The sequence below is a fragment of the Vigna umbellata genome, chromosome 2, assembly GCF_029865625.1.
Source record: "Vigna umbellata cultivar VRB3 chromosome 2, Vumbellata_1.0, whole genome shotgun sequence".
Classification (NCBI taxonomy): Eukaryota; Viridiplantae; Streptophyta; class Magnoliopsida; order Fabales; family Fabaceae; genus Vigna; species Vigna umbellata.
The window spans coordinates 9,821,968-9,837,271 of record NC_142166.1 but is presented as its reverse complement, the minus strand read 5'-3'; the positions used below and the strand labels follow the sequence as shown (position 1 = coordinate 9,837,271).

Here is a 15,304-nt window from a genome sequence, read left to right as displayed (position 1 = left end):
GTTGAAGATTTTGCATCAATTAAAAATATAATTAATTTATAGTATATAAACTATTACAAATATGACTTATTAACTGTAAGAGTTAAAAGTCCATATCTTAGTAAAATTGATTTTATAAATTAAACTTAATTTTTTTTATAAGCTAACTTTAAAAAAATGTACATATATTTTGTTTATATAGTTTTTAGTTTATGCATATACGTTGATTTCAGTGAAGGAGTTAATTTGAACTTATTTTTTCTATTAAATTTTGTGGGTGAAAATATGTGCAGAAAGTATTTATACTAGCACGAATTCTGGCAGCCGCACGTAATTGGATCAGTGAGTCTACCCGAGTCAGGTGGCCACTTTATTTGGTATTTATTAAATTAAAGAAAGCTAAGAAGCAAAAGAGGAAAAGTAGAGGAGAGTTAGAAAGAAAAGATAACGTGATTCTTAATTAAAAAATGAAAAAGGGAAAGTTTGTGTGCATCAAATTCCATGTCCCTCTTCTCCTTCAAGCTTTCATTGCCATTTTCCTTCTTTCTTTATTCTTCTCTTTCAAAGGAAAAGCATAACAAAAATTTAGGTGAAAAAAAAGGCTAAGTATCCCTAATATTCCTCCATATCCTCCTATGAATATCCCTTTTGTATGCTCCTTCAACACTAACACACAACTCACCAACAATATTCTTTCCTTTCTATCATCTCCCATAAGGTAGAAACTATTAAAGATTTAGAAGCTCTAAAAAAAATTAAAAATGACACTTTTTTAGATAATTTTTTACAATTTGAAATGTATATATATGTTAGAATTTTAAGTGTGAATGTAAGTCTTACATTGAATAGAAATAAAAAAATAAAACACTAAATAAGATTGAAGATCCATTAACCTTTTGTTTTAAGGTTTTAGGTAGAGAATAATCAATCTCTTATGTAGTTGAAATCAAATCTTATTAATGTTATATTTTTCTAATGACCTTTTTCAATATACCTAATAGTATATATATAAATCCATAGCACGAGAAAATGTGTTGAAAGTTTTAGATTTATATATAAAACTAGTTTATAATATAAATATAAATACAAACTTCATGTTCTAATTGATTTTGTAAAATTGAGATAAGTTAAATTTATTTTTTATGATATTAAAGTCCGAAACTTTGTATACTAATATTTACATACAAAACTTATTTTAAAATCCTTTTTAAAATATAACTTTGTTTACTAATATTTACACACAAAACTTATTTTAAAGTCCTTTTTTAAGATATAAAGCAACAATTTACTTAGTTTTAACGAGTGTGATATAAATGTAACTCATTTTATAAAACATTACTCAAGAAGTTGTTTTCCTATATTTTTTGTTATTTTTGTGATTATATTTTAATTACTTATACAGTAAAGATATCGGATAGATATTGAGCTGGGCTGGTGGATATTGAGTGTTGAATTTTCGTTTATCTTTTTCCTTCTCTAAATGTATAATACGAAAAGTATGCCTTCCTATCTAATTTCAGAACAATTTTATCATCGTACTTAATATTTTATAACAACTTAATAACAATACGGGCTGAGAAAACTTAACCACGAAATATAATTATGATATTTTGTACATATTTAAATACTAAATCAATATTTTCGATATTTCATTAATTGAAATGATATAGTAAAGCAACCCTCTTCATTTCTTTGAATTTAATATCTTTCTGTTTCTTAATTAAAAAAATATGAAAATGACTGTTGTTGCGTTGAAAGGTTGAATTAAGAAAAGCAAAAGACTAACGAATAAGGAATAAATATGGAATAAAGAAAGTTGAAAGAAGGTGATGGGTACGTAGTGAGAGATTTATAGTGAAAGAAGGGTTCTAACACCTTTTGAATACACTTATTGGTGTTGTAAAGATTTTAAAAAATTGAAGAATATTGGCACTTAAATTAACTAATTTGTTTTCCTTTCTACCTCCACCCTGCAGGCAACATTTAAAATTTATAATAAAGTATAATTAGAGTTAAAATACAACTTGATTCTCAAACATGATTCTATGTGAGTTCATCATAACAGGTGTGCAACTCACACTTATCTTTTCTTTTTATCAAAAATCCTCACTTTATTTCCCACCCTTTTCATCTTTTCATCTTTGTCATTTTATATAATACTGAAATTATTCTATTATAATGTCAATCAGAATTTTCATGGATTTATAGTTTACTTTATTAATTATTTTATCACCACTTTATCAAAATTTATATTTTACACTATATATTACAAATAATTAGGTTAGATGGAACAAATAATATTAAACATAAAATATTTATATTAATTAATTCAAATTTATAATCTAACTTTAGTTTTCTCTTACTATAAATCTTTGAATCTTTGAGAGGTTAATCAAGTTTGATTCGAATGAATATATAACTCTTTGTAATTATTTTGTTTTAATTTCTTCTTCAAGACAAAGATTTCAAAACAAGAAAAGAGAACAACTTAAGCTTACTACAATAAAAAAGAATAAATTATCAATAAAATTCCATCAATAAAAAAATTTTATAAGTAAAACAAATTTTATTAATGAAATTTAGAATTTTTTTATTATCAATGAATATATATGTTAATAATGAATTTCTCACTAATATCCATCAGTAAATTATAACTTTTATTATCAATAAGAATATTATTAATGAATTTATTGATAATATTTGTCGGAAAATTCTGTTGATAATTATAATATTTACTATCCATAGATATTTTTATTAATAAATTTTATCAGTTAAATGGATGTCAATATTTTTTATGCAAATTTTGATGATATATTTGTTATAAAATAATGAGAAAGAGAAGAGAAGAGAAGAGAAGAGAAGAGGAGGAGAGATAAAAAGATGATGACACTAGAGGTGATTTTAATAACAAAGGTGACAACAAAAGTAAAGTATACAACCATGTAATGAGGATGAGAAAAAGGAGAAAAATGAGAAGAAAGAAGAGGAGAAAGAGATTAGGAAAATGAGATAAAGGTTGTAGAATGCAACTATAATAAGAGAAGAGGATGAAAATGATGATGATGAAAAAGAAGATTAAATGATGATCAAAATTTATCAATAATTATCGATAAATATTTGAAGAATATTTTGATGGTTGATAACTATAACCTCCTTAATCACCTAGAACACTGATCCCTAACTCTATGATCAAACATGAAAAGAAACATGGCTTACATTCCTCACATGTCTGTTGTCATGGTTGCCCAACAGATTCTTGGAACAAATTATACACATAAAAAAAAAGTACCAATTTTTATGATCTAACAGTAATTTCTTTAATACCAGGTAAATAGTTAGCTCAAATGATTGAATTTTAAATATATAAAAACTAAAGGATAAAATTTGTGTAACTATCCTCACTCAGTTCATAAAAGACTGAACATGATCATTTACATGTGCTGAATTATCCGTTCAGAGCCAACCACCGCCGTTCAAATTCTCAATTCACCACGTCACTCTTCCTCCCTCTGCAAATTCCGACCACCGTCACCTCCATGCATGCATGGCTTCTCTCCTTCCTTCAGTCCCCAACCCTCCCCTCCACCTTCCCCATTCCAAACCCCAAAACCTCACGCCGAAACAATTCTCTCACAACCACTTCTCTTTGCTCTGCAAAGATGGCCGAATTCGCGAAGCCGTAGATTCCCTCTCCGAAATGCAATGGCGGAACCTCCAGGCTGGCCCCGACGTTTATGGAACGCTCCTTCAGGGCTGCGTCTACGAGAGAGCCCTACCCCTCGGCATCCAAATCCACGCCCACCTCATAAAAAAAGGTCCCTCCTTCTACCAAAACGAGTTCGTCGAATCCAAGCTAATCATTCTCTACGCCAAATGCGGCGCCTCCGACGTGGCAACGCGCCTCTTCCGCAATGCGCTAAGCCAGAACGTCTTCTCCTGGGCGGCCATTATCGGGTTGCACACGCGAACGGGCCGTTGCGAAGAAGCGCTTTTGGGTTACATCGAAATGCTAAACCACGGGTTCTTACCTGACAACTTCGTTGTGCCTAATGTTTTGAAGGCTTGCGGGTTTCTTCGGTGGGTCGGATTTGGTAAAGGAGTTCACGCGTTCGTCGTGAAGACAACGGGGTTAAGTGAATGTGTTTATGTTGCGACTAGTCTTGTCGACATGTATGGGAAGTGTGGGGCTTTGGAGGATGCGGAGAGGGTGTTTGATGGAATGGCTGAGAGAAACAACGTCGCTTGGAACTCCATGATTGTGACCTACGCGCAAAACGGGATGAACGAGGAGGCGATAGGGATGTTTCGGGAGATGAGGTTGCAGGGGGTGGAAGTAACTCCCGTTGCTTTGTCGGGATTTTTTACGGCATGTGCGAATTTGGAAGCCGTTGGAGAAGGACAACAAGGGCAAGGCCTTGCTGTTGTGGGAGGGTTGGAGTTGGATGACGTTTTGGGGAGTTCAATTATGAACTTCTATTTCAAGGTTGGTATGGTTGAGGAAGCTGAGGTGGTTTTTGGAGAAATGGTGATGAGAGATGTGGTGGCGTGGAATTTGGTTGTCTCGGGTTATGTGCAGTATGGGATGGTTGGGAAGGCGCTTGAGATGTGTCTTGTGATGAGGGAACATAATTTAAGGTTTGACTGTGTGACATTGTCTTCTTTGTTGGCTGTTGCTGCTGATACAAGAGATGTAGGATTGGGTATGAAGGCGCACGGATATTGTGTTAAGAATGATTTTCAGTATGATGTGGTTGTCTCGAGTGGAATCATTGATATGTACGCGAAGTGTGGGAGGATGGATTGTGCAAGAAGAGTGTTCAGCTCTACCAGAAAGAAGGACATTGTGTTGTGGAATACGATGTTGGCTGCTTGTGCTGAGCAGGGTCTGAGTGGGGAGGCCTTGAAGTTGTTCTTTCAAATGCAGCTGGAGAGTGTGCCTCCAAATGTGGTTTCTTGGAATTCTGTGATTTTTGGTTTCTTTAAGAATGGTCAGGTTGCCGAGGCTAGAAACATGTTTGCGGAAATGTGCTCCTCTGGTGTCACGCCTAATTTGATCACGTGGACGACGGTGATGTCTGGTTTGGCCCAGAATGGTCTTGGTTGTGATGCCATGATGGTTTTCAGGGAGATGCAGGATGTGGGAATCAGACCTAATAACATGAGCATAACTTCTGCGCTCTCAGCCTGCACCAGTATGGCATTATTGAAATATGGAAGGGCAATTCATGGGTACATTATGAGGCATTATATGTTTCAATCTCTTGATATCGCAACCACTACAATAGATATGTATGCTAAATGTGGAGCATTGAATGATGCCAAGTATGTGTTCAGTATGTGTTCGACAAAGGAGTTGTCTGTGTACAATGCAATGATATCTGCATATGCATCTCATGGTCAAGCTAGAGAAGCTCTTGCGCTTTTTAAACAGTTGGGAAGAAAAAGAATCGTGCCAGATCACATAACCCTTACTAGTGTGCTGTCAGCATGCAGCCACGGGGGGTTGGTGAAGGAGGGCATCGAGATTTTCAAGTATATGGTCTCTGATCTCAAGATGTCACCGAATCAGGAACATTATGGTTGTTTGATCAAACTTTTGGCCAACGATGGTCAGTTAGATGAAGCTCTTAAGACTATTTTGACAATGCCAAGCCATCCTGATGCACATATATTAGGATCTCTTCTTGCGGCGTGTGGACAAAATCATGATATTGAACTAGCAGATTATATAGCAAAATGGTTGTTGAAATTGGAACCGCATAATTCAGGGAATTATGTGGCTCTTTCAAATGTATATGCAACTGTCGGAAAATGGGATGAAGTGTCAAATATAAGAAGATTCATGAAAGAAAAGGGTCTACGAAAGATTCCTGGGTGTAGCTGGATTCAAGTTGGACAAGAACTGCACTATTTTATTGCTGGCGATAGATCACACCCTAAAACCGAAGAGATATATGTTACATTGGATTTGTTGGGATTTGAAATGCATTAAGCAAAATAATCCCCTTATGTACAATACTGAGCCAACATCCTCGTGACTAACATTTTAGCAAAATCATCTTCAGGCAAAGGAGCTAGGATAAACACTAATAGCTTAAAGGGATATATAAACTCAATGTTGTAGAGATGAGTGGATGAATGAAGGGATTAGAAAGCAAGTTCGGGGGTAGTTGTAGAAAAGATAATAGAAACTTGTCTTGAGTGGTTTTAACATCTGTACAGAAGATATGTAAAATTATGAATAAGGAAAGAAAATTAAATGGAAGACAGTGCTACAGGGAAGAAAAACTACATGCCAAACTAGGTGGTTTGATTCATGTAACCAATTCCAATTGAAAAATAAAAGTTGTCCTACACATTTCATCAATCACCAAAATAGTCCTGTTTTAGATTTCTTATGTGAAGAGGAATTTACACTAATCAAATATTGTTTTATTCAGATCCACCAAGACATTGTAAATGTACTTAAATTGATCCTGCAAAATGTGAATCCCAGATTTGATTCTGTGGCAACAATCAACTTTATTCACATTATTATTACAGGAAGAGCAAGTTCTCCTGGAGAATCTTCAAATTGTTTAACTTCAAACTCAATTTCTTTGGAAAGAATTAGGCGAAGAGATGTAACAAGAATTAAAATGATTTTAAACTAATTGCAATATTTTATTGCTCCAAATTATAGTTTTTCTATAATATTCCAATCATATATTATATAAATTTCTTATAATTAGTTCCTCAAATTTTGAAAAATTAATTGACCAAAATAATTTATTTACCCCTAGATTAAAATAATTTATTAATTCCTATATTATTTTTATTATTTATAGAGTCTGAATCTCAATTTTAAATAACTTATAATATTTACTAATAAAAATATAATTTTAATTGTATAATCATAAATTTATAAAATGATTAAATATGTTTTTAATTTTTTAATATACAATGAAATTATTAGAAACTAAAAATCAATAAGCTCAGTTTCTCTTTCCTTTAGCGAAAAGTTTCTCACCCTAACCCCCAATTAAGTTCGCGTTTTGTGTGTTGCGCCCACTGGTTGAAACCGGAACACAGTGGAAGTTGAAAACAGTTGGGGATGGAGGAGAATTCAAGAGGTTGGGATTCCGGAATGGTGATGGAAACCCTAAGGCAAAGAGGTTGGTGTTTGGAAGACACAGAAAATTTGAAGGCCATCATCGTCATTCAATCCGCACTCGCTGATGAACCTTCCAAATTCCTACGTTCTGTCGAGTCAGAGCTCCTTAATTCGGACCTTCGTTCTATTGGCGCCAAGTCTCTGCCCCAACCCTCTCTTCTTCGCAATGCTTCCTCTTTTCTTCACGGCCCAAAAGTTCTTCAGGCAATTTCTTCACCTTCCAGCTATTAAAACTATAGGACTGGTTAAAATTTTGTTTTTTAATTTAATTTGTTGTTGTTGTTGTAATTCTGATTGGATTTGGTAACTGGTTACAAGCTTATGGGTTGGTGTTGTGGCTCGTATTATTTGTTTGTTTATTTTAAAATTTAAAATTTGTTGGCTCTACCAGATAAATTCGGTGAGGGACATATCTAAGAGCAGCGTGGATGAGTTTTTGAGGAATTCAGGTGATCGGAGAGTTCTCAGATTGTGTCTCACTGATGGTCACTCCGAAATAACTGCAGTGGAATACTCTCACGTTCCTTCTATACCCGACAATGTTGTTCCGGGTACTAAGGTAATGCCGTTCTTGCTATTAATTGTAGCAACTGCATGTACCTTTATGATTGAGTTTGTGACCGAATGCATGGCATAGTCTATAATAAACCTTTGAAAATTACGTTGATTTATATCAATGTTATAAATGGGGAAACCCTATTCTTTGATATAGTGAGATACTGCTAACACATGAAGACAGGATACTTTGTACGACATGCGCATAGGAATACGGGAAATTTTTAAATTTAGGATGGGATGCGCTCTGGATATCTTAGGAAACATCACTGCAAAGTATATAGATGCAGAATGTTGGTAAAGAAATAGAGATTAATCATTTCTCATATTCATAACTATTGTAAAGAAAGAGACACGGATAATTTTGCTTTAGTTCATAACTAGCGCCAATTCCTGCACTTTTGGTGTTCAGGGGTGGAAGATGCATGCATCATCCATCAAACTTTTGGATTTAATGCCCATCATAATCAATTGAATCAAAAGAAGAAATTTACTTGTACAAGATGAAAAATTAGTGAATTCTTCCAATACTTTTCTCCTTAGCTCGTAGAAATTTTGTCATCGTAAAATGTATCTTAGAATTTTTGAAATTGTTAGAATAGGTAAACTTCTTAGAATAGTTTAGTTGTTTTGGTGATACCTCACTTTGGTGTAGTCTTCAGATCTTCTCTCTGTATCTTGGATGTATGGACTCTTATAGATTCACAAATCAGCTGGGATGTATCAATCTCTCTTAGGCATTCTTTCTAATATTTTCACTCTCTCAAGTATACACCGACACACACATTTATAAAATTGGATACTTCCATATGTATCTGACCTGCCCTAATCGATTCCTTCAGTTTCTTTTTCCTGAAAATATATATAAGAAAATTGGATACTTTCAGATATGTTGCCAGAAGTATATGAGGAGTATTAGGTAAGACATGGGTATGGACACCTCTAAAAGCCTTCCTTTACATGTGGAGCTAAATTTCTGTATATTCATGCATGTTTGTAACATTTTGATTGATACAATTGTTATATTCTGTTGACCATCATTAATATGTCTTGATTGCTGACCTGACTTTATGCTATTATAGTGTGTGGCATGTTTGTACTTAGTGATTATGTGATATGTTGCTTCTGTCGTGTGTTATGTGTTTATTCTTGAATCTATATTTGTATGTGTCAATTATAAATCAGTTTTACCTTTTATGATACTGTTGTGTTCCCGTTGGACAGATCCGTTTGGAAAATAAAGTTGCAGTTCATAGTGGAATTGTTTGCTTAACTCCTAAAGTATTGACTGTATTAGGAGGTGTTGTTCAACCACTCTACGATGAATGGGAGATGAATAAAAAATATTCAGGATTCTCCCGATCATCTTTAAGAAAGCTAGAGAATCGTGATACAGGTGGTCCTCCACAGTTTGTGAAGCTGCAGGTTGGATCTTACTCAGGTCAAAAGGAACATTTTTTTGCCATTCTTTCCTTTTTATTTTGTAGTATGTGCATGTTTTTTTTCTTGAAGATTGATTGTGATTTTGGTTTGTCATTATTGTTCATAATCAAGTGATTCTTGTTATTAGCACAGAATTGGAATTGATACATAAGTAAATTGTTATACGGATGATGATCATTGGTGTTCATCCTGCCTCCTCTTGAGGCTATTTTTGTTTTTATATATTATTTTCGAGAACTGCTTGGTGGAGTAAATTACACTGACCTCCAATATTTGGAAATCTTATGGAAGCAACCCCTCAAATTTTGAATGTTATACCATCACATGGTTAGTTTTTGTAATACTGATACCTCCCATTAAAGTTTATCAGACCACTTTATACATATCATAGAGTTCCTGGAATTAACTTCTCTTTTATATGATTTTCATTCCATTGAAATAATCCGTCAAAGGAAAAAACTAATGGCCAGTTTGCAGGATTCAGTAATCTCTAGGGAAGTTTGTGAATTCTACTAGTCTTAACGGTTTCTGGAACAAATATGGATATCCTATTTGTGCTCTAACAATAGTCCTTCAAACACCAAATGTGCTGTTTGTTGTTCAGAATTCATGATAGTTTGCATGGAATTGACAGAAACAGTGATCTCCAACAGGTATTACAGATTATAACTCTGGTAGAAGTCGTAAGCCAATTGCTGATGTTGGTAAAGCTGAGATGAGACCAACAGGTATTGCAGATTATGAATCTAGTGGAAATCATAAGCAAATTGCTATGCTCGGTACAACTGAGAAGAGACTAACAGATATCCAGCAAGGCCCCAACCAGAAAGCAGATATTTTGAATGTAAATCTAGAATCCAATCTACCTCAACAAAGAGCTCAAGACAAGGCTAGTAGTTCAAGCACAAGGCCAAAAGAAGGTGTTTCCTTTGTCGTATATTTTTGTCAAGTGCTTTTGGTATATATATATAATATGATAATCTTGAGGTGCATCTGAAATTGAGTTCACAACTGGAAAATGTCTTTTTGGAATTGGTATTTCTTTTTCAACTGTTATTTTTAGTTGGTTGAAATGGGTTTTACTTGTCAGGTTCTATTAATAAACAAAGCTTAATCAAAACCGACATACAAGTGCCCTGGAAAAAGTGCCTCATTGGTTGGATGTTTTATATGATATGAACAATCAGACTGTCTGCATCTCTTTGGGAATGAACTGCCAATTAAGTTACATATGCAATATAAAATATGAATCAAATTCATGCCCTTTTTGACCGAATCCATTTTTTATTTAGTATTCATCGCTCTTTCTCTTCGATGGTATTAATGTGGTATTGATGTTTGACCTATTTACAGTTGTGGAATCTGTTCCTGTGCAAAATCAAGCAGCTGCCCAAAAATTACTTCAGAAACTGAATCCACCAAGTGAGAATAATCGACGTGGTAGGGGTTGGAAACATAGGGGCAAGGGGAAAGAAGAAGATCCAGTTGTATTCACTCTGGAAGAATATGAAAACAGAAAGGCCCAGACAAAGCTTACTAATACAGACAAGGATCTATATATCAGTCATGATGAGGATCTTGCTAGGCACCTTCAAAATCAACTAAACCTTGAGGATTCTCGGGTCAGTACCTTACCTTTTAGTAATATTTGTGAATTATTCTGTTTGTTTTTCTTTTTTCTTCATCACTCTATAACAGTTGGTCCAGTGTCTTATTATCTTATATGACTTGATTTTTAGGAAGGATGGGGTGTGGGTACTCATGAAGCCAAGGCACAAGATATTAGGATGAGTATGTTCACATATGAAAGGGATTCTGAAAGCAGCCATCAAATGGCACAAGGAGGAAGAAGAGGAAGGGGAAGGGGGAGAGGAAGGGGAAGAGGAAGGGGGAGAGGAAGACATGGTTAACTAAAATATGTTTTTTTCCTTTTCTTTTTCTTGTGAAGATGGAAATCATGGTTCATGATGGTAATGGTTCCTTTGCAAAATCCAATGACCGGAACAACTATAGCATTGGGTTAAGTTTTCAAGGTGATCAATTTTGAAAAAGGTGTGATGGTAATGGTTCCTTGGCTAAATCCAATGACCAGACCAACTATAGCATTGGGTTCAGTTTTCGAGGTGAAGAATCTTGACAAAAAAGTGACAAACCGTTTAGGTTTTCTTTGTTACGTGTATCATAGTTTGTTGGTTATTTCTATTCCTTTGTTTTCCACATAGATTTGATCAGTGAATTTATCATCAGGTTTCGTATTTTGAATGTAGTTGAGCCATTAAATAACGTTAAGATTAAAAGGGTTTCGATTAATTTAGTAATATTAAATTAAAACTTATAATGAAGCTAAGACATTTACAAAGGGAAGGTTTTCAGTAGAAGAAAAAGGGACAAACAGTTATAACTGTCTGTGGGTAGGTTTTGTTGTCTCAGACTTTTATAAAGTCTATGTAAGTAGTTATTTTTAGTAGTTTTTTAGGAAATTTTGTAAGGGAAAGGCTAGGGAGAGTCTGGTCCTCTCGAAAGACCAGGGCTAGTGTAACAATTTAGATTACTGTGTTTGTTTCATTGTTAGTAAAGTTGTCTAGTTTTTCTGGGCGAACATCCAAGAACTTGTCTTGGAAATCTTTACAGTTTTAAATAAACTTGGGTGCCTATCATTGGTATCAAAGCCACTTTCCTGGTGCTATGGTGGCCGTGCAGCATGGTCAATACGAGAATGGAGGCAAGATTGGATGGATTGGAGCGCATAGTGTAAGAACAGGACCATGAAAATTAGAGAAGGTTCCAAAGGTTGGAGGAAATGCTTACAGGGTTAACAGGGTTGGTGGAATGTTTCACATCCTCTAATAAACAAATAGCGGATAGTGCTTCTATTGTCAAGGAAGGCAGTACAAGCAGTCTCAAGAATGATGGAAGGACTGAAAGTGGACGTTCAGGACTGACTGGGGAAAAATGGAGGAAGCTAGATCTGTTTTTATAGGAGAAGATGCTTATGGCTGGACTAACCAGTTGGAGAGATATTTCCTGTTGAAAGAAGTCAATGAAGAGGAGAAGATGGGGGTTGTTATGGTGGCTTTGGAGGGAAAAGCCCTGAATTGGTTCCAGTGGTGGGAGACTTGCTATCCGAATCCCATATGGGGGGCTTTCAAAGAGGCAGTTGTTCAATGGTTCCAACCAACAATGCTTCAAAATCCTTTTGAAGTCTTGATTGGGCTTAGACAAATTGAACAGGTGGGAGAGTATATTGAACAATTTGAACAATATGCTGGATTCTTGAAAGGTATAAGACAGGATTATTTGACTGACATTTTTTTGAATGGATTGAAGGACGGAATAAGGGTAGAGGTTAAGTTGTATGAGCCCAAGAGCCTTGCTGAGTTAATGATGAAGGCTCAAATGGTGGAGGAAAAGGTTAGAGTCACCCCTCACGATGCAACTTCAAAGTAACACCTATAGACAATTGCCACCTACTCGCAGTTACTCCAAGGAAGGGGGAAATTCGATGAGTTTTACTAACTCCAACAGAGGAAGTGGAGAGAGCAATGGTTGTGTGAGCACCATCAATAATTCTCCTGCTGGGACTCAACAAGGAGGGGCACCATTTAAAAATTGTCCCAAGAAGAATTGCAAGATAAGATAAAAAAAAAAAGGGCTTATGCTTCAGGTGTGATGAAAAGTTTAGGCCTAATCATACTTGCAAAAATAAACAGCTCCATATGCTTCTTATTTCGGAAGAGGAAATTCAGGAGTTAGGGGAATCTGCTGCCTGCATTCGTAAAGAAGTTCCAGACTTTCACCTTGAGGATAAGATGCACCTTCATGGAGCGGGTGTTGATAAGTTTGATACATTTTACAAATTAAGGAAAAAAGAAGGTAGTTCATACAATTTAAAACACCTCTCATCCATTCAAAACAGCTTGGAATCTGCAACAACCATCAATACAGAGTTCCTTGCTTTTCACTTTGAGGACAAGGTGAAACTTCATGGAGGGAGTATTGATAGGTACAAAGGGAAGGTTTTTAGCATAAGAAAAACTGTATGATTTAGTTTATTAGGAGATATAAAAGGGACAAACAATTATAATTGTCTGTGGGTAGGTTTTGTTGTCTTAGACTTTTATAAAGTCTATGTAAGCAGTTGTTTTTAGCAGTTTTTTAGGAAGTTTTGTAAAGGAAAGGCTAGGGAGAGTCTGGTCCTCTCGAAAGACCAGGGCTAGTGTAACAATTTAGATTATTGTGCTTGTTTCATTGTTAATAAAGTTTAGTTTTTCTGGATGAACATCCAAGAACCTGTCTTGGAAATCTTTACAGTTTTAAATAAACTGGGTGGCTATCACATTCCTTGGCAAAATTATATGAATCTAGGACCAATTCCACCCCAACATCAAAACCATTTCCTAAATCATTTAAACTTGTCCCTGCCAACACGCCTCCTATACTGCCTAACCCACCCAAATCATCACACACTTTCAAACCTCAAACACAAGCTACAAAAAGCCCCTTACCCCAGCTTATATGAGTGCACGACGTGCCAAGAGTTTATGTTACTTTTGTGATGAACCCTTCATTGTGGAACACGTTCTAACACACAAAAAGTTACGCATTCATGTTATGGAGGTTGATGAAATGACAAAAACTTTGAACGATATGTCCCTTGCAGAGGAAAAATTGGAGCACGACACTGTTGACCACGTAATTTCAGTGAATGCTATGACTGGTTTGCCTAGTTTTAAAACTATGAGAGCCACTGGTTATGTCAGCAAGAAACCCTTGCATGTGCTCATTGATAGTGGCAGCACTCAACATTTTGGACATTGATGTAGCTAAAAAGCTTGGTTGTAAAGTATCCAGTGCAACCTCTGAATGTCATAGTTGTGGATGACACTAAAATTACAGTTTCTTCTAAGGTTACAGGCTTCTCTTGGACAATTCAAAGTACTAAATTCACTTATGATGTTATGTTAATTCCCCTGGGCTGTTGTGATTTGGTGTTGGGAATTGAATGGCTTGTGACACTAGGGGATATTACTTGGAATTTTGATAAGTTATCCATTATAGTTTTGTTTTTTCAAGCAAGAAACATGCACTAACAGGAGCTACAACTAATGTTAAAACTGTGAGAAAACAACAATTGTCCAAGGCTTTGGAAAGTAGTGTACACTTCTCCATGATACAACCTTGCAACCAAGAAATGGGTTTATTACATTCCTTGACAACACACGCTCTTGAAAATGATATAACTGGTGATATAGAGCAATTGTTGTTGGAATTTGAAGATGTTTTCAATGAACCAACGACCCTGCCTTCTTCAAGAGGTAGACATGATCATAGAATTCCACTTGTGCAAGGAGCCAATCCAATTAGTAAGTGACCTTACAAATATAGGAAACAACAAAAAGATATTGATAGATTGGTGAAAGAATCACTGGACAATGGTATTATACAACAAAGTAACAGTCCGTATGCAAGCCCTATAGTTTTGGTCGCAAAAAAGACCTTAATAAAAAAAGTAAGACAAGTTTCTCATTCCTTTGGTGGATGACCTTTTAAGTGCATAAGACTACTTTCAAGACGCATGGAGGCCATTTTGAGTATTTCGTTTTGCCATTTGGGCTCACCAATGACCCTGCAACATTTCAGGGATTGATGAATATAATGAGTTTTTGAGAAAGTTCCTCCTTGTCTTCTTTGATGATATATTACTCTACAATGCTAGTTTACAAGATCATTAGTCGCAGTTTGAATGTTCAGTAGCAGTCACTCTCTACTTAATAAAAGGAGTTGTTGGCAGTGGTGTACCTAAAATGATCATTTACAATGGTTAGAAAATACTTATATCCCTCAATAGAAGATATGGAGTACGACACTCTAAGATTAACATGTATATCATCAAAACATTTGGCAAATTTAGAATCATTAACTGGAAAGAAAAGTTCCTTTTTTATTCGTTTTGAACGAAGGAAAACATCATAAATATAGGATTCGTCTACTTAACAAAAGGAAATTTCGTTTTGGTTATATCAATATATTTATTTAAAGTACGTCCTAAATGAAATTGTTCATAGGTCTTAAGATCAACAAAGACAAAATTAACAACATTAGGATATGACTTTGAAGACTTGATGTAGTTTTGGTAAGAAGACACCTTGAATATATAAATATTATCATGCATCT

At 35.1% G+C, this 15,304-nt stretch overlaps 2 protein-coding genes across 2 annotated transcripts; both read left to right on the top strand.

Moving 5' to 3' along the window:
* Window positions 1-3,301: 3,301 nt before the first annotated feature.
* On the top strand, window positions 3,302-6,355 carry CRR21 (Tetratricopeptide repeat (TPR)-like superfamily protein). Its single transcript, XM_047303869.2, has one exon. It carries the CDS (start codon window positions 3,524-3,526, stop codon window positions 5,969-5,971), a length of 2,448 nt encoding a protein of 815 aa, XP_047159825.2. The 5' UTR covers window positions 3,302-3,523; the 3' UTR covers window positions 5,972-6,355.
* Window positions 6,356-6,948: 593 nt separating this feature from the next.
* Window positions 6,949-11,392, top strand: LOC124830206 (tudor domain protein (DUF1767)). Its single transcript, XM_047303867.2, has 6 exons — window positions 6,949-7,336; window positions 7,524-7,691; window positions 8,912-9,128; window positions 9,784-10,050; window positions 10,484-10,752; window positions 10,870-11,392. Exons 1-6 carry the CDS (start codon window positions 7,073-7,075, stop codon window positions 11,038-11,040), a joined length of 1,356 nt encoding a protein of 451 aa, XP_047159823.1. The 5' UTR covers window positions 6,949-7,072; the 3' UTR covers window positions 11,041-11,392.
* Window positions 11,393-15,304: the final 3,912 nt, after the last annotated feature.